Raw genomic sequence first — 23,609 nt, forward strand, 5'->3', positions numbered from 1 at the left:
ATATGCCCATCACTATAGCAGAAGTGCAGATTTTGTAACTCAGGCCTATTCCTATTCAGTCTCCTAAATTTTACTGTAAAAAAACAGTAAATATTTTTACATGTGAAATTTAGTTAAGATTTTGTGTTAAATTCCTCACCTATGGGAGCTGCTTGAAATACTTACACCTACATGATTTTCCTAGTCTAATGTTACTTGCAGCCAGTCAGACTAAAGCCCTGATCTTGAAAAGACTTAAGCACACGCATAACTTTATATGTTGTGAGTACTCCTATTAAAATCAGTGCAACTACTCAGTATGTAATGCTATGGATGTGCGTAACTCTTTGCAGGATTGCTGCCCAGGATAGGATATACAATGGACTATAGACAATGATGAATATTTCTGCAGTAAGATAGACGCTACTACTGTACTAACTTCCCTAGCTCTCTAGAAATGAAATGTGGCACTGAAGCTTCTTTACAAATGTCTTTGACAAAACAAGTTGTAGTGGACTTTGACTCTTCTGAAGGCTGTGAGAACAGCCTAGTTAATCTCTTCCTTGATTTAGAATTCTGCCTAGGCACTTATACCATGTTCAATACCACAGTCCTGTTAAGAGTAGGACAGCAGATACTGATTACCCAAAGATCAATTTTGATTGGCCCACGGGGCCTTTTTGGTGTCACAGCTGCACATGGCCTCCTAGTCACTGAAACACAAATCTTTACATTTTGTTAAGTGGGTATTGAGGAAGAGATAAAGGGCATCATAAATGGACAGCCCATGTCATAGGAGGAAGGGAGGATTAGAATTATTTTTAAACAGCTTCCTCCCACAAGTGCTATTTAGAGCAACATTTGGCTAAACCTGGAACTGCTAAATACTCAAAGTGAGTTGAAAGTGATTACTGGGGGGACACAATGCTGCTGAAAGGACAGCCATACGCCTAGAAGGCAGCAGAGGTCCAGATATTTCTAGAAATATCTTTTCTGTTCTATTGTATATCCTTCACTAGGCGTGCCTTTTATAGTGAAAGGATTTGTTGCACAAGTTCTCCGTAACTCTTAAAAATTAACCATACTCCTCATAGCAATAACCTGCAGCATAGCGGAGATTCTGCTAGACTCAGGCCTTGGCAACACTTGCGAGTTACAGCGCAATAAAGGAGCCCCGGGCGCACTAGCTCACGACCCGTCCACACTGGCAAGGCATGTAGAGCGCTCTGACTCCGCGGCTACAGCGTTGCTGGTACTCCACCTTGGCGAGTGGAATAACATTTGCTGTGCCCCCGCTGGAGTGCCGCGGCGCCAGTGTGGACGCCCTGGTCCTATAATGCGCTCTGATCGGCCTCCAGAAGTGTCCCCCAATGCCTGTGCTAGCCACTCTGGTCATCACTTTGAACTCTACTGCCCTGCCCTCAGGTGACCAACTGTCAGACCCGCACTTTAAATTCTCTGGGAATTTTGAAAAATCCCTTCCTGTTTGCTCAGCCAGGCGTGAAGTGCTCTCAGCGAATCTTTCCAGGTGCCTATGCCTCCACGCACCAGGCGAGCCCCAGTATGGAGCAATGGCGAGTTGCTGGACCTCATCAGTGTTTGGCGGGAGGAAGCTGTCCAGTCCCAGCTGTGCTCCAGCCATAGGAATTACTATACCTTCAGGCAGATATCAAAGGACATGACCGGGATGCACTGCGGTGCAGGATTAAAGTGAAGGAGCTGCGGAACGCCTACCACAAAGTCTGCGAGGCAAACCGCCACTCTGGTGCTGCCCCCGCGACCAGCCGTTTCTACAAAGAGCTGGATGCGATACTTGGGGGTCACCCCACCTCCACTCCGGGGACCACCATGGACACTTCAGAGCCCAGTGCAACAAGGCAGGAGGAGGAGCAAAGCAGGAGCGAGGGTGCTGAGGCGGAGGAAGACATCCCGGAATCCCTAGATGCATGCAGCCAGGAGCTGTTCTCAAGCCAGGAGAAAGGTAGCCAGTCGCGGCGGCCGGTGCTTGGGGAAGGACAAACACCAGAGGAGGTTCCCGGTAAGCGGCTTTTATTTTGGGAAGGAAGCTATTCGCTGCGGGCTCTTGGGGCGAGGAGGCTCTTGCATTCCTAGATGCGGATTAGGGCGTTGATGTGTTCTCTCACATCGCAGTAATCGGCCTCAGTGATCTCTTCAAAGGTCTCATCCAGAACTTGGGTAATGCGCTTGCGCAGGTTTCTCGGGAGAGCCACTGTGGTCCTTGTCCCAGTCAGGCTAACTGAGGGGCAGGGGGACCATTGCTGCACACAGGCAAGCTGCATATGGGCCAGGGCAGAAGCCATGTTGCAGTAGAAGACCTCCCTTGCTTCCCAGGTCACCCTCAGCAGCGAGATATCTTCCAGGACGAACTCCTGTGGAAAATGTGGGGACAATGTCCAGTATAGGGGCCCCCTGCCGCTGTTGGCTCTCCCTTAGGCACAGAAACCCAGGGGGCAGTACAGCCGTGAAACAATCAGTCACGCTTGACGCTGTGCTTACCATTTTGGGGCTCCCGTGGGTTGTGCGCGCTCGCTTTGGGATGGGCAAATTATGCTATTGTGTAGACTGTGCTTGCCCTTAAGTACGGGGGAATCATTGCTCTGTCTGGTGTGAACAATGCTGCCTCTGTTAAGTGTTGCATTTTGCCTTTACAGATGCAACCCTGAGATCTCAGCCGCCCGTGTTATCACCGGCCGAAAGACTCCAAAGAATCAGAAAGAGACCACGTAGAAGCAAGGAAGACATGTTGCATGAAGTAATACAGCATTCAAGTAATGAAAATCAAGAAGTGCAGGAGTGGCGGGAGAGTGAAAGGAGGGTCCGCCAGCAGAATGCGAATCGCCAGCACCAAAACATGGAGCGCCATGCGGACTCGATACAGGCGCTCATAGCAATGCAGGCGGAGCACTCCCTCCCCCGCAGCCCTTGTCCCAAAACTCTTTCCCTTGTGCCCCCATGTCACCTCCAACCCACTTTCCCCAACATCCGGGTTCTTACCGCCACCAGCTGCCTCCAACACCTGTAGCTTCACCACCCAGCCCTGAAAACGACGACCCTTACCCACTGCACTCAACCCCCATCACCATGCAGTATAGCCATCCTGAAGTGCAGCACTCATTGCACAGCACTCCAGACAGGACATACACAAATCTGTGATTGTACCGTTCCCCACCCCCTTGCCCTTTCTGTTTCCCAAGCAGTTGTGTTTCTTTTCAATAAATGAATTTTCTTTTCAATGGATTTTTTGGCTTTGAAAACATTCTTTATTATTGTATAAAGTAAAAGATACCTTAGCCCAGGAAAGATACAGGCACTGCAAGTCAGTGTAGCAAACAGATTCCTACTAACATTGGAACCCTTGCATTTCACTCCCGTGCAGGGCACCAGCATTACTGGTGGCTTTCAGCCTCAAATTTCTCCCTCAAGGCATCCCTAATCCTTGCAGCCCCACGCTGGGCCCCTCTAATAGCCCTGCTCTCTGGCTGTTCAAATTCAGCCTCCAGGTGTTGAACCTCCGAGTTCCATACCTGAGTGAATCTTTCACCCTTCCCTTCCCAAATGTTATGGAGGGTACAGCACGCAGATATAACTGCGGGGATGCTGTCATCGGCCAGGTCCAGCTTCCCATGCAGAGAGCGCCGGCAGCTCGTTAAACGGCCAAAAGCACACTCCACAGTCATTCTGCATGGACTCAGCCTGTTGTTGAACTGCTCCTTGCTGCTGTCAAGGCTCCCTGTGTAGGGTTTCTTGAGCCACAGCATTAAAGGGTAAGCAGGGTCTCCAAGGATCACAATGGGCATTTCGACTTCTCCTACTGTGATCTTCTGGTCTGGGAAAAAAGTCCCGGCTTGCAGCTTCCTGAACAGGCCAGTGTTCCGAAAGATGCACGCGTCATGCACCTTTCCGGGCCAGCCTGCGTTAATGTCAATGAAACGCCCATGGTGATCCACAAACGCCTGGAGAACCATCGAGAAATACCCCTTCCGATTAATGTACGCGGAGGCTAGGTGGGCTGGTGCCAAAATTGAAGTACACGTGCCATCTATCGCCCCTCCGCAGTTGGGGAAACCCATTTATGCAAAGCCTGCCACAATGCCATGCACATTACCCAGAGTCATGGTTCTTCTGAGCAGGATGCGATTAATGGCCCTGCAAACTTGCATCAACTTGATTCCAACGATCGACTTTCCCACTCCAAACTGGTTAGTGACCGATCAGTAACTGTCTGGAGTTGCCAGCTTCCAGATTGCAATAGCCACCCGCTTCTCCACCGTCAGGGCAGCTCTCAATCTCGTGTCCTTGCACCGCAGGGTGGGGGCGAGCTCCTCAGACAGTCCCATGAAAGTGGCTTTTCTCATCCGAAAGTTCTGCAGCCACTGCTCGACATCCCAGACTTGGATGACTATGTGATCCCACCACTCAGTGCTTGTTTCCTGAGCCCAAAAGCGGCATCCCACGGTGGTGAGCATGTCCGTGGAGCAAACTCATGTCATATGCGTTACTCGAGTCGATATCATGGTCAGAGCTCTCACTGTCACTTTGGATCATAAAGAATAACTTGACTGCCAAACGTGACGTGCTGGCAAGACTCGTCAGCATACTCCTCAGTAGTTCGGGCTCCATTCCCAAAGACTGAAAGGGAAAACAGCGCGCGCAGTACAAAAAATGTTGAAAGATGGCGCCAAATGTGGACGGAAGCAAAGGGAATGTTGGGATGCGACCCGATGCATCATGGGGCATTGGGACAGGACCCAGAATGCCCCGCACTCCACACCCCCTTTCCACAAGCCACAGCGCCAGAATGGGAAGAGGTGCTCTGTGGGATAGCTGCCCATAATGCACCACTCCCAATGCCGCTGCAAGTGCTGAAAATGTGGCTACGCCAGTGTAGACAGACTGCAGTGCTTTCCCTACTGCGCTCTCCGAAGGCTGGATTAACTCACAGCTCTACATCTGCAAGTGTAGCCATGCCCTCAGTGTATTTCTAATGTGGCTGAAAGTGCCTTATTCATGATTTACTACCACAGCTGATAGAATTTTTTCATGTGAAATTATTTTTAATGAAAAATGGCCTTTTTTCAATAAACTTTTTCAAAGCTTTGTTTTTGATCAATTTTATTTTTAGCTATTTTTCCTTTTTTTGAGTGGAAAAGAGGGTGAGGAAACAACTGAAATATTTCCATTAGAAAAAAATAAACTTCTGGTTTTAAAAAGTACACAAAATAACTTCAAAAAGGCTGATTGGTATAACTAACCCTTGCCCTGTACACCTGCTTTTTGATCAACTTATCGCTGCAGAATTTGGCTATATTCACAACCTTGCTCAAGATTACATTGGACCTTGTTTGAAGCATAATATTAGATTTCTGACTTACTGGTTTCAATTCATCTCTTCAAAAAGCTTGTACACTGACCCAAGGTCAAATGTAATCTTACAAATCCACCCCACCACTTAAAGCTAACCAGTCTTTCAAATCAAAGAGGTTAAATGCTGGAAGTGAAAGGGCCAAATCCTCATTCCGCTGAATCTGGAACAGCATTTGTCTGCATTAAATCTGCTCCCATCAATCCCAATTTCAGCTGTACATGGAGAGTTCAATATAGTGTATATATAAAATCAAGTTAGAAATGTGAAGTGTTCTCAATGTGTGTTAAGAAACAGCAACTGAAGTCTCCATTTGTATCATTCACTTTACATTAGTCAGTTGCAGAGTCCAGCCCCACTGACAGGGTAACTGATTAGGGGTTAGCTGAGGTACAGCCACTGTCATTCCCTTTTCTCCCAGTGAAACCCATTTCAGTTGTCCTTTATGTCCAATCAGCTTCACCTGTGGGGGGAGGGAGGGGAAACAATTAAATGAAGTCTATTCAAAGTGACTGTTGTCCCAATGATTACCTGCATATATTTTTCCACTAGTTAACAGGTCTTTTTAACATAACGGATTAACTATAGGCACCACTGTGCCAGCCACATGAATGGTATGGGGATGTCCAAAGGTTCTAAACATGCTTCTAAGGTGTTCATATAAATAAGATGGCAAATGTAATGATGCTGTGTCCTATGATTTGGGCCAGACTATGGTTATTATGTTCTACATGCAGATGCCAATGGGAAATCAAAAGGATTTTGAGACACTAGCTCCCTATGTAAAGGGCCAGGTTTCACAATACAAACCAGATCATTGTCTTACAAATTATGGTGTAGTTTACATTTTTTAAATAAATACTACCACAAAAATAGAGCAAAGTGACTATTCACAAGCAATGTTCAGATGAATAAGCAGAACATGTACACAAAGATGAAAAGGTTCCAAACATCATAATGCAATGTTACACTTTTGGAAAGTTAGTTAACAGTTTCTTAAACTTGCACTACTTCTTGCCTATAGGAAGAAGTCAGATGCCAACATGGGTATTTTAGGGGAAGCAGGAGTTTTTGTTTTTTTAAAAGATAAGATATTCTGGAATCTACTTTTAAACTGAATTGTACTTTATTGTAATGGAAATAACCAGTCTGCTCAGCTCAGGAAAATCAATGGTTTTTTAATACACTATTGCTTCATTTAAAAAGCATATTAGAAAGCAGGATTTGTGTGTGGGGGAAATCACTTAAGTAGCTATATAGAAATTATACTATTGTACTTAGGGTGGTATAAATTCTATTCTCAATTTACTCTGCTGTAAGTCAGGAGTAATTGTTTGATTTAGTACAACTGACACGTCCATTACACACATTGTTAACAGTAAATAAAATTTTGGCAGATTAAAAAATTTTAAAAAAAACGATAGTGTTCTTTGAACAAGTCTTTGAAATAACCTCCTATTTGTCTACGTTACACTACACTTCCTCTGAAATTTTGACATTGCATTGTGACCAGCTGAAGTCACGAGGAGTATTAATATTTAGAAAGGAAGTAGGGTCTTGTGTCAAAGCATTGGCTTTGTTTTTAAATATGGCATTGTTGGCATTGTTTTTACATATCACGAAAGGTGACAAGTATGCATTATTTGAAAACAAAAATGTTCAGGGTTGACTGCACATCTCTCTTATTATGTTTGTACAAAGCCTAGCACATTAAAGCTCCAGTATTGGTAGGGGCCTCTAGGCATTACCATAATGCTGCTACTAATAATGATTAAGAATGCAAAGCTAAGAATGATCTATTCATTTTAAAGTGTCCCCATTCCTTGCCTTTCATCTGAGGAGCGCAGGCCAAATTCTTCAGTGCCATGATAATGTAATTCAGTTGCCAACTGTAATTTGTGCTAAAGTAGCACTGTGTGTGTAACACAAGCGCCCCCATTTATATACCAAGGTGTCATTATGGGAGAAGTGTGCTGAAGTGGGAACAGCTGGTCAAAAATTGGGCATGTCAAGAGGAAAGTCACATTAGGCTAGAGTGGTGTAAACAGCCAAAAAGCTATTCACAAGAGGGTGTAACACACCATCTGTTGGAGATGGAGGAATTACCACCTGCCCTTGCACTCCCATAAGTCAAGGTAGACTGCCTCAGCAAGACACCCTTAGAACCAAGGGAACATACTCTAGACTAACTAGCCGCTCAGGGCATCACAGGTCCGGTTGGAAGCCTATTGATGGACCTATTTGCATCCATGACCAGTTTGAAAAAACTAAGAGGTACTACCTGTGAAAGCGATGCTCCCTTATGTCAGAAGTAGGCCTCCTTTATGGCATTCCTCCCTCAGCCACTGAGCGTCTTCTGACACAAAACACTAGTTCGCAGCAAGCAGGGGTGTAAATCTATGTCACACGAGCCTGCCGCACATTAAGTGTCTGTGTGGACCTTGCTGCCAGGCACTAAAAGTTCCATAGTGAGCTGGATCTACCCCGATTTGAAATGGGAGTAGATTAAAGACACTAGGGAACTTTTTGTGTGCAGCAACAGGGTCCACACAGATACTTAATTTACACCTCAGCCTGCACCAAACTAAGTGTCGAATACACAGGTTCTGAGAGTAAAAGGGAACAGGCCATGGTGATAACGCTCACCTTCTCCTTAGCCCTCAGGTCTTGGTTCTCAGACCTGCTTTAGATGTGAATGGACTCTCCTCTCAAACTCCCAATACACACAGAACTGTGCAAAAGGGACCAAGCTTAAACTAACATCCAGTGCAGCTTAACCCATCAGCTGGGATACTGAGGGGAAAGGCAGGGCATTAATTGAGATATACTCAGATAATCTTGGCAAGTGATGCACACCCACATGCTGCAGAGGAGGGCAAAAAAACCCCAAGATCACTGCCAATCTAATCTGGGGGGAAATTCCTTCCTAACCCCACATATGGTGATTAATTAGACCCTGAGCATGTGAGCAACAACCAGCCAGCCCAGCACCTGAGAGAGAGAATGCTCAGGGCCACCCGGAGCAACGGCCCACCCCAACAGTGTCCCAGCTCCAGCCGTGACAGTCTCTGATCCTTCAGAGGAAGGACAACAAACAAACAAACAAACCCAGAATACATTTGTAGGCAGAGAGATCACACATATCTTATGAGGAGGTGTGTGGGATTCCTACACAGTCATCCATCCACACACTCAAGCACTGTAGAGTCAACATTCTCACCCAGGCTGAGGCAGCATTTGGTAGAAGGCTGTTACTGAATGGGGTGCCCCAGTTACCCTTAAGTTCCTTTACAATTCTATGTGGGTAAACTAATCCTCCACCCTCCCAAGGGATGACTTGCTGCTTTTTGCATGCCACTGTGAAGGCTGTCTGACATGGAGGGGACTGGGCTTGTCTTCACTATCAGCGTAAGTCAACCTAAGTTACGCTACTCCAGCTTAGGTCGACGTACCCTGGTGTCTTCACTGCGCGTCGTTGATGGGAAATGCTCTATGGTCGACTTATCTTACTCTTCTCGGGGAGCTGGAGAGCGCTCTGCTGTCAATTTAGTGGGTCTTCACTAGATCCTCTAAATCGACACCCACTGCATTGATTGCAGCAGCGTTGATCTCCTGGTAGTGAAGACAAGTCCTCAGACAGAGACAATTCTGTCTTACTGTGTATTTGCATTCTCGGAACCTCCAGGTCAGACAGCTAGACCCTCCCTATAGAGAACTGTGTTAAGTTTGCTGGAGAGGGGTGTCTGCCTCTTGCTTGCTTGTTAAGTAGTTTGAAAGGCAAGTTGGTATTCCTCCAGGAAATCGCTGTATTTCATGTCAAGGCTCTGCTGTGGGAGGTTTGAGTTGAACAGCACTTTTACACTTTGATATAGTTAGCATTTTTCAGCTTTGGAAGCTATCATCCTGGGGAGTTCGTCCTAAGAGGTGGTCCTAAGCCCAGGCTTACAGCAAAGATCTGCTCAGCCCCCAGTTGGCAAAGAGCAAGAGAACGCCCTACTATGAAGTCTGATGTGGAGGGTCCTAGACTGAAAGTTAACAGGTAAGACAGAATTTTCCCTTTTTTCCAACATAGTCTATTCTGTTTTTACATATCACCAAAGGTGACAGGTATGCATTATTTGAAAACAAAAATGTTCAGGGTTGACTGCACATTTTTCAGATATATTCTGACCTATCTTATGAATATGTTCCTTTATTTATTCATAGACAATGCGTTAGAAAGCTCACAGAAGTAGCAAAAAAGACAGTGGTCACTTACTTGTGTCTCTCCAATGATGGTTTTTGGGTCACCAAGTACCAGAGTCCCTGAGATTGGCCAATTAAGGAAAATGGCATAGACTGTCTCTTCTTTAGGTTTGAACGTGTACCTGGTTGGAAATGGAGAGTCGTATAATTTATGTCCAGTTTTTCTTGTAATTATCTACACACTTGAGAGTAATGTACATGTAAAGATTTCAGGACTGGAAAAGGAATTTTAAAAGTTGATGGCAATTAGGGTCACAAACACCACCAGAACTGTTTACATCAGAACTACAGCAATGCAGTCCTCGCCCTGCCAAACTACTATTTAAAAAAGTTTGGATTCCAGCAGATCTTTTTTCAAAGTATAATTTATTCTCTACCAAACAATCGTACAAATATTTGTAACACTTCTCTCTCTCTTCTTACATATTAATGTTTCTCATGAGTTTTACTTCCGGCTTTTTATTGTTTCTAGACGTGATATTTATATTTAATAGCCAATGCTGGGCACAGGAGTACAGAACGGCCCACGAGGGAAGGAGAAGCAGTAGGGCCAAAATGCAGATGAGAGATGGTTGTGGATTACTGGCACAGCAAAGGCACAGAAGCTTAGGAATAGAGAAGGGTCCAGAGACTAGAAAGGGGTAAATTTGATGGGTGATTTCACCAGAAATGACATTACCATTATTTTACCAAATAATCTATCCATCATACTCAATTTGACAGGGGTCATGACCATCCTACTATTGATCAGAGTTGTTTTCTAGGATTTTTTTTAAAACAAATTCCAGCTTTGGAAGCTATTATTGTGGGGCATTCTTTCTAAGGGTCCTTAAAAAAAGTGCTTTAACATGTCTGTCCTTCTCATGATAGTGATATTGACTTACTGCTTATAAGCAGTTTTATATTGTATCAATCAATATTCTACAGCAATTCCTAGGTCCTGCTTTAGTTTTTCTGCTACTTTGGCTAAGAGGCATAAATAGGCCAAAGATACGCATCGAGCCTTTGTTTCAGTCTGCATTGGAAGCATGCACTCTCGTCTCCCAGTTTTTTCCCCCTAATCATTACTATGTACCAACTTCACTAATGTCCAGTATATATATTCTTCCTTTAGGCACCTACCTTGGCTTGCCGAAAGGGTTTCTTTTCTGAGACAGCCAAATAGCATACAAATTAAGGTAGTGGTTTCTTTATTGTAAATACTTGTCCACTAGAAATTGGACAATTTCACAAAAGGGTCTCAATAGTTATATTTTCTGCATATTGTTTCACTAGTCTTACCACACTCCTGGTGTGACAGTGTCATTCTGAGTTCTCCATGGTTTAGTTCCGTAAATGGCTTCTCCATTGACTCTCAGCCAGTCACCCATCTGCCTTAGGCGTTCTTGGAATATAACATCAATGCGACCATCATGGGTGGGCCCAATGTTCATCAGGAGATTTCCCCCACATGATACTGTTTCTACGAGTTGCTGAAACATTTAGAAAAGTCAGAATGTTAAGATTATGGCCAATGAAGGCATACACATTGTTCGGTGTTCTTACCAAAACTTAGTACTGTACTCTGCTCCAGACATATGGGTTGAAAGGGCTGAATCAGTATTTGACACTGCAATACGTTAGTGGTTCCAATAGTTTCTACAAAATTTAAGCTTCCATTAAAAATGTAACATTTTTAGCTCTTATGGCTCAAGAAAACCTTCCAAATGTGATCTCATTCTGTGATGCCTGACTAACTCTGCATTTTTTCAATCTGTCTGCATTATAAATTATCTGCTCCCCATTTGTTTAACTGGGGGGTTGATTCTGAACCCTAGTGATGACTGATATCAGTCATTTTATATTGTAAACATCCAGATATTCTGAAATGGTGGTCAGAGTCTGGGATTGTAGTTGGATACTGTGAAGAGTACTGACACACACACACACACACACACACACACACACTCTTACTTCTTTAGTTACACTAAAAAAACTACTTGTACTGCAAAATCAAATGAAATTAAACAAATATCTTTGGTTTCTGCAGCTGAATACTTTTCATTTCTTTTCAGAACTATCTTGTATTTAATACAGGAGTTTAAAGTAAACTGCAGCACCTAAACTATTAGGAGAGAGCTTACACACTAAGACCTCGTTCCTGCAACTGATTTCAGGTGGGTGGACCTCCTGTGTCTGCACAAAGCCCCCTTGAACTCAGTGAGGCTCCATGCAGGTGCAGGGGTCCACCTGCAAAGAACCAGTTGCAGGATTAGGATCCTACCCTACCTTACTAATTTGTTTTAAATCACAATTATCTGCATATCCAACTTTCATGAACAAAGTATTTTAATTTAAAAATGCAAGTAAAAGATTGGATTGCATTGGGGAAAATAAAACACCTAAAAAAAACCAGATGCAAAGTAACAAGGAAGTCATTCCTGAAACAACCAAATATACTAAAGCCTTTTGCATTTCTCTCACACCAGAGACTGATGAACACCTGGAGCCCATGCACTCTGAAATAATTCCCTACTGTTGTATTAGGTAAAATTCTCATTGACTTCAGCAGGCATTAAAGTGTTTAAAAGCTACAGGATCGCCTCCAAATTTGGGTATATGAGGTACAATATGTACATACATCTGTTTGAATGTTTCTTTCTTGTACATAATATTTTGTTTGACATACTGTACATCAAATTACTTAACCCGTAGAAGGACTTAGTTGTTAATACACCAATTAAATGACTTTGTAGGTTCATTTGGAAGTCTCGAACTGGTAGGATCAATAAAACATCAATTTTATTATCACAAATTTTACAGGATTACCTGTGGGAGAAGTTAGAATTAGCCAGCAGAAATTCAACCCATTCCCTAGGAACTACTTCCTTTGTGATTAACTAATTGTCACTGAAATCCTAGTCTGTGGTCACACTTCTATTGGAACCTTTCCTAGCAACTGGCCCTTTACGTTGGGAAGAGCGAAACAGCTAGAACAATAAAGTTGCTATTTTGTAGCTGACTGCTGAGGGCTACATCTCACTTCCTTCTACCTGGCAAGTACTGATAGCTCTTACTGTGGTTTACGTTGGTTTTTCTTTCATGCCTCAGAAAAGGCCACCTTCATATTTTTATATCTATACCCACAGATTTTTTTAAACTAGTGGGCACTGATAGCTTGCATTATACTTAAGGTTAGTTCCATCTTGCATTCTAACTTATTAAAAAAATTGTAAGAAATTACATGTAAGACCTACACCTAAGATAAAAATGTAACTCAGCTGTTAGACTGTTAGCTGTTAACTCTAACCCAGCTGTTAGACTGCAAAGTCCAGCCATCAAACGAAAGCTAGATTTGGGTTATGTGATGATATCAAACTAACCACACACACAAAATAACTGAGTGTTACAACAACTGCAAATTTCACTGTGTTGTGACTACTCCTCAGAGATTAAAGTTTCTAGTTGATCTGATCTAGTTGTCTCTAAATGTGTGCAAGTAGTAAGTTTGGGAGCACCCTTTGAACTCTGGAGGGCAATGAAGGTTGCCGGGGGAGGCAGAAGTGTATTTGGGTTCTTTGGATGAGTCAGCAATCTGTTCTCAGCACTGTCTGTTGTCAAACTCATAAGGTGATGTTGAGGGTGAAATGAGAAAAGTGTCCCCTGAAGGAAAAGGGACAGGCAAACCCAAATTCCACCACATGGACCAGCCTTCAAATCTGGGTCAGATGTAACAAATTCAGTCTTGGATTGCTATTTCCACCAATCTGTAAGAAACATTCATATTTCTATCCTGTCTTCGGAAAACTTTTATCCTTTTGTATTTATGAAATAGCAACATTTAAATGTAGAGTATCACTCTTTGCGTTGCATGAATGTAGACTCTCTTTTTTTGGAAACAATTAGCTATATGCTGTGTAAACAGGGATTCAGCAAACATAAAGCCCATCCGCTTCTATGGAATTTAATGCGTGTTTTGCCATTGACTTCAGTGGCAGCAGGATTGGTTCCCGAGTGTTGCTGGCAGAATATTCTGGGAGATATGAGTAGAAAACTACAGAAACAATAATGACTCTTTTGTATTTAAATGCCACAAACACTTAAAGTGTGTAATTTGCATAAAATACTTAGAAAAATACTAAATATCCATGGCTTTATTATTACTTCATATTTGTCACCATAGTGTAGGAGCAGAGAGAACCTTAAAGACAGAAGTGCAATAAAAGTAACTGAGTGGAATTTATGGGCCTGATCCTCATCTTGCTTATACATGTGTAAATCACAAGTAATTCCACTGAAGTCAAACTGGTGTAAGAGAGAGGAGAATCAAACCATAGTTAAGGTAGAGCCAGGGCCGGCTCTAGGATTTTTGCCGCCCAAAGCAAAAACAATTTTGGCTGCCCCCCCACCCCCGCCCGTTTTTTAATTACCCCACCCCTGGCCCCGCCTCAACTCCGCCCCTTCCCCAAATCCCCAGCCCTGCCTCCTCCCCCCAGGCTCTCAAGCCTAGGAGGGAGGGGGAGAAGCGGCGCCCGCGCCGCGGCCACTTGGAGTCTCCCCCTCCCTCCCAGGCTCTCAAGCCTGGGAGGGGGGGGGAGCAGCGGCGCGCGAAACAGCTGTTTCGCGCGCCGCGGCCGCTCGGGATCTCCCCCTCCCTCCCAGGTTTGAGAGCCTGGGAGGGAGGACGAGAAGCGGCGGCCGGGGCACATTTTTAGGGGCGGCATTCTGGCGCCGGCCATGCCGCCCCTAAAAATGTGCCGCCCCAAGCACCAGCTTGTTTTGCTGGTGCCTAGAGCCGGCCCTGGGTAGAGCCTTTACTGAACTTAGTTTGATAATATAATCAAAGGAAATGATCATCAAGAGATCACATAATAAGTTATTTCTTACCATTACATTGGTGAACTATAATAATCAGAAGTAATGGCCAGATGTTGTATACCATATCTCTGTCTTACTGTACCTTTACCAGTTCTTCAATCGTGAGGTAATCACTTAGCTGCGTATTCCTCCTGTAACCCCATGACCATTTGTCTATGGTCATACAGTTCTCCCACTTATGAGGCAAAAGGTGTCCTGGGTTATAGCGGTCGCTGCAGGTGTAGTATCCACCATGTTTACAAATGCTGCCAACTCCCCAACGATCATTTGTTACAACTGTATCCCGAACTGGGCTGAAATTACAGACATTTTAAACAAATGGGTATGATTTTTAATTATTTAGACTAAATGTCAGCTCTTTTCCCCAGAAATTCACATTCAAGATGTTTTCTGTATTCCTAATTTTCCTCTTTACACAATGAAAATGGGTAAGAAATCTGGACTGAGATTTCTGTCTCTGAGGTCTTACACAGAATGAGAGTAGCGAATGGACCCGTTTCTGCACTCCTTACTCAGGCATGCCTCCGACGGTCTGCCATGGAAATAGATTGCAGTACAGCTCCTTCAATATACACTGTGCCTTATGTGCAGAGTCAAAGGCACAGTCTGTGAAGAAAGTGTCCTGATCATATTCTTAACAAAACCACCCTACTTGCCATCATGGTAGATGACTGTTACTTACAGGAGAATAAAAATAGATAGAATGGCCAGACCATGTTAATGGAACAACTTGTGGACCTGCTTGACGTTTTTCATGAAAATGTTCACAGTTTTTCAGCCATGTCTAATAATTTGGTTGTTAAAGGGAATACTCTTCCCTGACTTGATCCCTTATATTGCAGGGGAATTAAGTGGGAGATGACATGGTTAAGTGGCCATTAAGTGAAACAATGGATCCCACACAATATATGGAAAATGAGACAGAAGCTATAGACTGGCCAAAGTTCCAATGTAAGGGCTAAATATATGATAAAAACAAGATACCTGTCGTTATACAGCCAGGCTAAAAACCCAGTGCTGTTCCAGTAAGTATCTGGTGCGTTACCATCCCCATCAGACCAGAGGATCTCTGGTTGGTATTTCATCACAATCTCATAGAGCTCAGGCAATGACTTGGCAGTTGGAAACTGTCTTGTCTTGAATACATTGGAGGCATCATAAAGGAAGAGAGGATTGAACCATTCAAAGAGAGAGTGATACAGCCCAAAGTGCAAATCAGTCCTGGTTCTAATAGATGTTGCTAGTTCAGCCACAATGTCCCGTTTTGGTCCTACAGTGACAGCATTCCAATTCCAAGAGTATTTGGACCCCCACAAAGTAAAACCTAGAAAGAGAAAATTGAAGGATAAAAAGAGAATAAAAAGCACTGTAAGCATATTCTTATATATGCTATGCTATTAGTCAAACACGCATGCTGATTGCAGTTCCCCAGGAAGAGGAATTAGGCTCTCCCCTCTTCTGCAGCTCCCCAGAAAGAAGAATTAGGCTCTCCCTACTTCTGCTTGCCCTATCACTGAAATCTCTAGTTATGTATAACCATAATATTCCTTCCTTTAGAAGAATCCAATATCAAAATGTTGCTTAAAAATTGTTATATAAAGAACCATGTCTACAAATAACACAACTCTCACTTTCTCTACTAAGCAGACAATTATTCTTTCCTCATATTAAGTGTTCATTCCACACAGATTTTCCTTGTAAACAGGGTATAAACACTGCCACTTTTGGGGGGCATTTTGATGATTGCTTGGATGCATCAAATATATCATCTCAATATACATCCAAGAATAGGAAAATACTTGATACATTCAGTGACTTAAAAACTCTCTCCTCTATCATTTGCATTCAAAGACTCTCTGCTCTCTTGGTTGTTATATCTTATGAAATGCTCCCTGACATATTAAAAAGTTTAATCAAGCTCTCAATAAATTTATCTGGGCAGAGGGAAAATCTAGAGTAGCCTTTAAAAACCTAACCCTAACATTAACTACCAGTGGCTTTAACTTTTCAGGTATCTGGATTTATAACTCAGCAGCCCAGTGTAGGCATGTTCAATGCTGCCGCATTTCAGCTAAGCCTAAACCAGACTAGACCAAGGCCAGAAAGGCTAGATAGACTTTCATCTTCAAGGACCTTTACAAACATTATCTAACAAATCTTCACAGCACTTCTGGGAACTGGGTCAATATCATTATCCCCATTTTAGCGAGACAAACAGGTTAATGTATTTGCTCAAGGCCACAAAAGAAGCTGCCTGAAATTCAGGCTGCTGTGAATGGGAGTTTTGCTCTTAACTTCAGTGGGCCCAGGGTTTCAGCCCCTGTGTCAGAGCTGTGTTTACTGGTTGCCAGTCCTGAGCCCACACCCTGCCTCGCTCTTAAAAACAAGTTCTGGACTAACGACTGTGTTCAACAGACCTGATGGAGTGGAACAGCAGGCCATTGCTTCGATAATATCACTGTGAGATTTTTCTTCTCCTAAGAACTGGTGCAAGCCTACCAAACTGCTTACAGTTTTAGGTTTTGGGCCAGAGAGTATCTGACATTCCAATACTAATTGCTACCTCTGTGGACCTGCCAAGATGTGGTATTGTGAAGCTGGATAGGATTTATCAAAAGGAGGAAGATGAAAAGAGTACAAAGGGCGAAAGTACAGTCTTGTGGTGATCGCACAGGACCAAAGCTCGGGCAGTCTGGATTGGTTCCCTGCTTTGCCACAGACTTCTTGTGTGATCCTGTGAAAGTCACTTAAATCTCTGTGTGTCAGTCTTCCAAATGGTGATGATAAATGGCAGTAAAATGGTGATGATAATACTGCCTTTGTCTACCTTGTCCATTTAGACTGTAAACTTTTTGGGATAGGGATTGTCTCTTACTATGGGTATGTATAGCACCTAGTACCACGGAGACCTGATCTTGATTTGGGCTTCTAGCTGCAACAGTAATAATAGAAATCAAGCTACTAATGTTGAAATATAATTGTGCATATTTCAAAATCTGCAACCAACTCCCAAGAGCATATTGTACCTTTCTTGGAGAAATGTACAGAGCTAACAAACTCTGCACACAGCAATGTTCTATATGAAACAGAACACAATTTACTCTTGTGGTTCATTAAGCAATAAAAAGCCTAGAGCTAAATTACGCAACAGTCAGACATTAACAACTTCTGTGGCTGTTGTAGGAAGCTCTGCAGCACTCTTAACTTCAGTCATTGCAACCTATAGCAGGAGGAATAAGGTGATAACAAATTCTTCCTTCTAGCAATGTTCCAGCCTTTTATAGGGGATATGGGCTAACAAATACCACTTTTATTCTTGCCAGATTTTTAGCATCTAGCCAGCTGGACAAGATAGCTTCACCTGGGTTTTTCTTCTGCTAGAAGAAATGAACCGCGAACTGCAACAATTGCCAGCACTTGTGCACATTCTATTTACCTTCATGATGTTTTGATGTCAAGACAACATATTTTGCACCAGAAGCCTTCAGAATATCTGCCCACTGGTTGGCATCAAAAAACTCAGCTGTAAACAAAGGGCCAAAATCTTCATAACTGAAGCCAGGAGGATAATTTGTTTCCATAAATTTTACATAGGGCTGTCTCTTTTCCTTCTGCCAGTACCACCTTCCAAATACACAATAAAAATATCCAATGACATTTAAAAAATATATATAATTAAAATAATCAATTCCTGTTTTGCCATTCTAAAGGGCAGTGCACACTGACACAGACATACTGTGGAACGACACTGGAAATAAAATAAAACTGCTTCAGGCAATAATAGCCTTGATATTTGGAGGCACCCTGGTCTACCTTACTCAAGGACTTCATTTGAGGGACTCCCAGTGTTTCCTACTGAGCTGTGTTGTACACCAGCTAAAATTTGATGGGAGTGGGGAAAATAAAGATAGTCTTATTTAGGGGCCAAATGCTGAAAACTTACAACCAGGGCTGGTGTGGGATGTAGGCAGCTATGTTGGGTGCCAGTTTTGTAGGAACATCCCTAGTCTGGGCCAGCACAGCTATGGACTTCTTTAAGTGTGCACCCCCTGTAGAAGAGTAAGAGCAGCCATACCAGCACAGCACAGCTTTTTTGCTTCTGCCTCTTTAAGGGCACCACCATTTTGCAGTAGCTACTTGGGATGACAGCCATCTCACTGCTCCATCTACCTCCACCCCAAGCACAGTTTTTAGGGAGTTTTGCTTCTTTAAGGATGGCCCATACCCCACATCAGCAGCAGCAAAAAATTGCCGCATAGACAGAAGCACGACTCCAGTGTGCCTGTCTAGAAGCCTCATGGCCCTGCCATACCCTGTTCCAGAAAAGAGCAGAGGAGAAGTCCTTCCAGCAGCCTAGAGTGGTTTTAGAGGAACTGCCAATCAGAGGGGCTGCTGAAGCGACCAATCCGGGGGCAGAAGGGCCATATAAAAAGGAACAGCAGAGCAGTCAGTTGCTGCCTGGAGCTTACAGAGGGAGAAGTGGGTGCCTGGCTGGAAAAGCAGCAGGACTGTGGACAGATCAGTGAGGGCAGGCTGAGCCCAGGGGACCAAGCCCAGAAGTTCACCAGACCAGGTGAGGGTACCATGATGGACCCTGCTGGTCTGGTTGAAGAGTGTGCCCAGACAAGGGCTGCCGAAAGGACACCAACTGAGGGTACTGAGATGGACCCCTCTTGGGCTGTTAAAGAAGGCAGTGCCTCTGGGAAGGATGCCCTTGTGCTATGGGGCCATGAGCAAGAACTAGAGACTGTATACCCCAAAAGGGGGGACAGTGTGTGTGACTCGGCTGGAGGGCTGAGTCACTGAAGACCCGCCAAAAGAACCATCGGCCAGGGGAGTGCTTCCCCCTGTTCAAAGTGGAGGGATTGCAGGCATGTATCAACCAGAGAGGTGGATGCCAGCCCAATTACAGGAGGGAATTCCTAGGGCAGCAAAATGTCCAGCACCAGCCCTGTGGATTAGTGTTTTCCACATATATGATTTCACCCACCTTTTTTCTCTCTTTTATTGAACCAACTTCTGTTGGTCAAAGAAACAAGCTCTGTGTAGTGCTTAATCTTGTCTCTTTAACCAACAGAAGTTAGGCCAATAAAATATATTACCTCATGCACCTTGTCTCTAATATCCTGGGACCGACATGGCTACGACAATACTGCTTACTACATAAACAGTTCCCCGTCTATGGGCATAGTAGGGACAGCATGAGTCTGTCACCGTAGAAATGCTATGGCCAGTAGTAAGGGTTTGTGGGGTTACAGTCATTAGGTTTCAGAGAGTGAGGCAGAGCAGCAAAGACCTGCTGGTAAGCTTAGACATACACTGATAATTCAAAATTGGGTAGGAAAATAAACTGAGTTTTTAAAAAATGTGTTTAAATCCCAAATCAAGGATCAGAGTCTGATCTCAACAATACTCACGTAAATCCAGGGTAACTCTGCTGATATCGATAAAGTTACCCCAAATTAACATGGGCATAAGTGAGAACAGAACCTGGCCCCTTGTGGGGAAAAAACTGCACGAAAAGGCCCAGAAATCTTCCTGTGGAAAAATAGTTGCAATCTCAAGACATTTTAGTGTCTAAGGAAACTGACCCCACCTTCCCCTCTCATCTCCTTTGCCATGCACAGGTGGCTAATGACATTAAAACTGATGGAACTGAAATTACAAAAGAAACAAACTGAAAAGTGATCTGCTGAGATCAGAGAAGTGGGAGCAACTGCAGGCCAAGGAAGAAAGTTGGTACTAACAAACAGAAGGCTGTAATGACAGGGTAAATGAGGGTAAACCATAGGTGTAAATGCTATTTATAGTCAATAGTTACTCCACATTTACACCTATGTAAGAGCAATATCTGATACATGGCTAATAAATAACAGCTCAAATACAAAATGAGGGGACATAACAAAGCAGCCTCATCCATTGCATCAAAGTGAGTTTATTTTAATCTTGTACTACCTTAACATTTCTTTTTTGTGTAATCAAGCACTGTAGTTATCATAGGAAGGTCTGCAGTCAGGATTGAGGAGAGAAGGGGTTTACAAGATGATAATTTCTATTTATGGGGAAATTCTGCCCTCATTTACAACCTATAGAACTTCATTATTTTCCAAATGACTGCACAGAGTGCCCAGCCCATAAATAAAGATCCACATATAAAAGTTTGAGGACAACTGGCATTGAAAGTGTAAGTGAGGATTTGGAAATATTACACAGTAGGAGGATAGTTTTGCCAGTGGATGGATCTGTATGGTTAATATACTAGGCAGGAAAAGTAATTTTTTGCAATGATATTTCAACCATAACCTTTCTTTTCGAAGGATCTGTATCATGGCCAAAGCTTTCTTTTCTATTTTTGGTACATTTGGTACCTTTATGTTTGAGGTAGAGCCCTTTTGCTCTACATCAGATGCATGAATACTTTCAGGAGTTAAGAGAATAGACAGCATTAACACTCTCAAACTAGAGATGGCATTTCAGCCAAGAATATTTTACACTATACTAAGAATATTCTCTTAAATTGTACTTGGTATCAAAGGCAGTCAAGACATCAGCTTTATTCTTTGTCCAGAAAAACTAAGTAGTAAAGTGCAGCCCACATCAAAGAGCTGTTTCAACCCATCCCCTGCAGCTCTACTATGTGTTGGCAAAATTCTGCCTTCAGAAAATCATGTTTTGCCAGATTTTACTGCTAAGAGACAAGGGAATAATTATCACATACACTGGGGGTGGGGGAGGGAGGGAAGGGAGAGTGAAAGGTTGTTTACTACAGGGTGCAGCTTCATTAGGGAAGGAAGAAAGAACAACAGGCTGCTCTGTCGACAGAAAGAGCAAGGGGAGGTTAAAGAGGCATAAAGGAGGAAGTGAAGAGCTGAGAGTCAAACGCATGGCAGCCTCACCAGAACCACTCACTGCCGAAGCTGGGCACGGAGAACACGCCCCAGTGGATGAAGATGCCAAACTTGACTTCATCAAACCAGGTCGGAAGTGGTCTGGAATCCAGAGACTCCCAGGTAGGATCATAGCGCGCACTACATCCCTGCGGGGAAAAGAGCAGAAAGAGGAGCGGCAGCAGCATAGCTGGCAACGGGAGGATGCAGCCGGCGACTTGGGAGAGCAGCAGTCGTTGGCTGGGGGTGTGGTGTGTTTAATGTCTCACGTGAGAGCAGTCAGATGACAGCCCGCGACAGGCAGGGCTGCTTCCTGCTCCTTTTTAGTACACCCACCTAGGCTGCTGGATGCAGTTTAATGCAATGTTTAGCAAGGGCGGGGCACTGGAGGACAAGGAGATTACGAGAAGAATTTCTGAGTCTGATTTTTTTTTTCAGGCTTGCAGAGCAAGGAAAGGAGGCTTGGAGGGAAGCTGAAACCAGGCCCTACATTAGTGTCTCTTAGGGAACCCAGGATGAGTGGGCAGTGTGAAATTTGTAGTGCACACACTCACTGTTTTAACGACTCAACCTGGTGCTGTTTGCCCTCAATTGCTATATAAATCGATGGGATTTGAGCCCCTCATCCCTGGCCCCACCCCAGAGCCCACATCCCCAGCCGGAGTCCTCACACCCCTGCACCATCCAGGGCCAGGACTTCGTTACCCTGTTCCAAGTGCAGTTGGTTTAAGACAGACCTGCTGTTACATACAGTATGATCACTAGCGCAGTGGGTGCATAGAGATTGAGCGGTGCATTATGAAAAGTCCCGAAGAACAAAGGAAATTTACCTCTCATTATTTATAAATGTTGTCACTTAAGGAAAATTAAACCGTAAGCCTGCCCACCTTCCTCCCTGGAACTATGAGTTCTGTAGAGTCTCATTTGGGAAGAGACTGCCGGATTTTGGAGCAGTGTTTAATTTAGGCCCTTGTTAAAGAATCTCCCACTTTAGGGGAAGGATTTTGCATTGTGTTTCAAAGAGTCATTTAAAATCTCACTCATCTTGTGAATTCTCTCCAGTTCTGATTAACCCAGCTTGATAGCCCCCCTCTCCCACTGTAAACTACAGCTGTGGAGGCATGACATAGACTGTGAACATCTGAATAAATGTCTGGAAAAGTGCTTTATTGTGCTCACTAGAGCTGTTTGAATTGTAAAAAAAAATTAAACTTCAATACATTTTTCACAAAAAATATGCACCATTGGAACCAGCCCTAGTGCCAAGTTATCATTTATTTCTGAATTTTTATTTGAGCACAACCTAATTCAGGAAATATGCTCTATGTTGGCCATAACTTTCAATTACCACAAAGTGGCAGTGTTTCAGAGCATTGCTGATAGAAATGGAGGATTTTCTGTAATGTACTTAGCACTAGTGCATAGTACATCAAGTAGCAGAATTGCATGATTTCAAGGTTTCATAGCACAATGCTTATATTTAAGCAATATTACGATGGCCAAAACTCTGAGGGAGAGGGGGAAGTTCCTGGCAGGTGCAGGAGAGTTTTCAGAAAAGATGATTTGGCAAAACTCACCTGAAGAAGTGCTTTGTGTTGTTCGAAAGCTTTTCTCTCTCACCTGCAGAAGTTGGTCCAATAAGAGATATTACCTCACCCACCTTGTCTCTCAAAAATCACAGGAATTTTCAAAAATGAACATGGATGTTGCTGTCTTTTTCAAAATTCAGCCCTGGCTCTGAGCATGCAATCTGCCTGGTGATGGTCACTCTGTCTTAAGCTGTACATTCAGCCACCAGGCTTCTCGGCTGTCACATGAAACTATGGTGCCACAGGACCCTCTGTTGCTTTTTACATGAAACTATGGTACCCCGCCACTCCAGTGCTCAATCATAAACAAATGCAGTGTCACCCCAATCCTCCTTTTGGACTTAGGCACTCATCAGGCACCCATCTGGAGGCCGGGCTAGTTTGGGGCTGGGGGAGAGGCACCCCTCCCCCGGCTGCGGCAGGTCCCCAGGCGGGTTACCTGAACACCTGCGCGGTGCTAAATAGGCTGCTGCACCACTGCGCAGCAGGGAACTTAGGTCATGGTGAATAATTAGCTGTACATGAGCTGACTATGTGATGATGTGGCCAAAAGGGCTAATGTGATCTTTGGAATTATAAATGGGAATATCAAGTAGAAGTGGGGAGGTTATTTTACCTCTGTATTTGACAATGGTGACATCGCTGCTGGAATACTGTGTCCAGTTCTGG

The 23,609-nt window shown here is 43.8% G+C and overlaps 1 protein-coding gene across 1 annotated transcript; it reads right to left on the reverse strand.

The window, feature by feature from the left end:
* Positions 1 to 5,684: 5,684 nt before the first annotated feature.
* On the reverse strand, positions 5,685 to 21,539 carry FUCA2 (alpha-L-fucosidase 2). The gene is made up of 7 exons (XM_065401436.1): positions 21,361 to 21,539; positions 17,901 to 18,088; positions 15,449 to 15,788; positions 14,547 to 14,757; positions 10,889 to 11,079; positions 9,621 to 9,729; positions 5,685 to 5,825 (listed from the first exon to the last, which is right to left on the reverse strand). The coding sequence occupies exons 1-7, from the start codon at positions 21,537 to 21,539 to the stop codon at positions 5,685 to 5,687; spliced, it is 1,359 nt and encodes a 452-aa protein (XP_065257508.1).
* Between the last annotated feature and the right edge of the window lie 2,070 nt (positions 21,540 to 23,609).

This window comes from Emys orbicularis, chromosome 3 (genome assembly GCF_028017835.1).
Source record: "Emys orbicularis isolate rEmyOrb1 chromosome 3, rEmyOrb1.hap1, whole genome shotgun sequence".
NCBI lineage: Eukaryota > Metazoa > Chordata > Testudines > Emydidae > Emys > Emys orbicularis.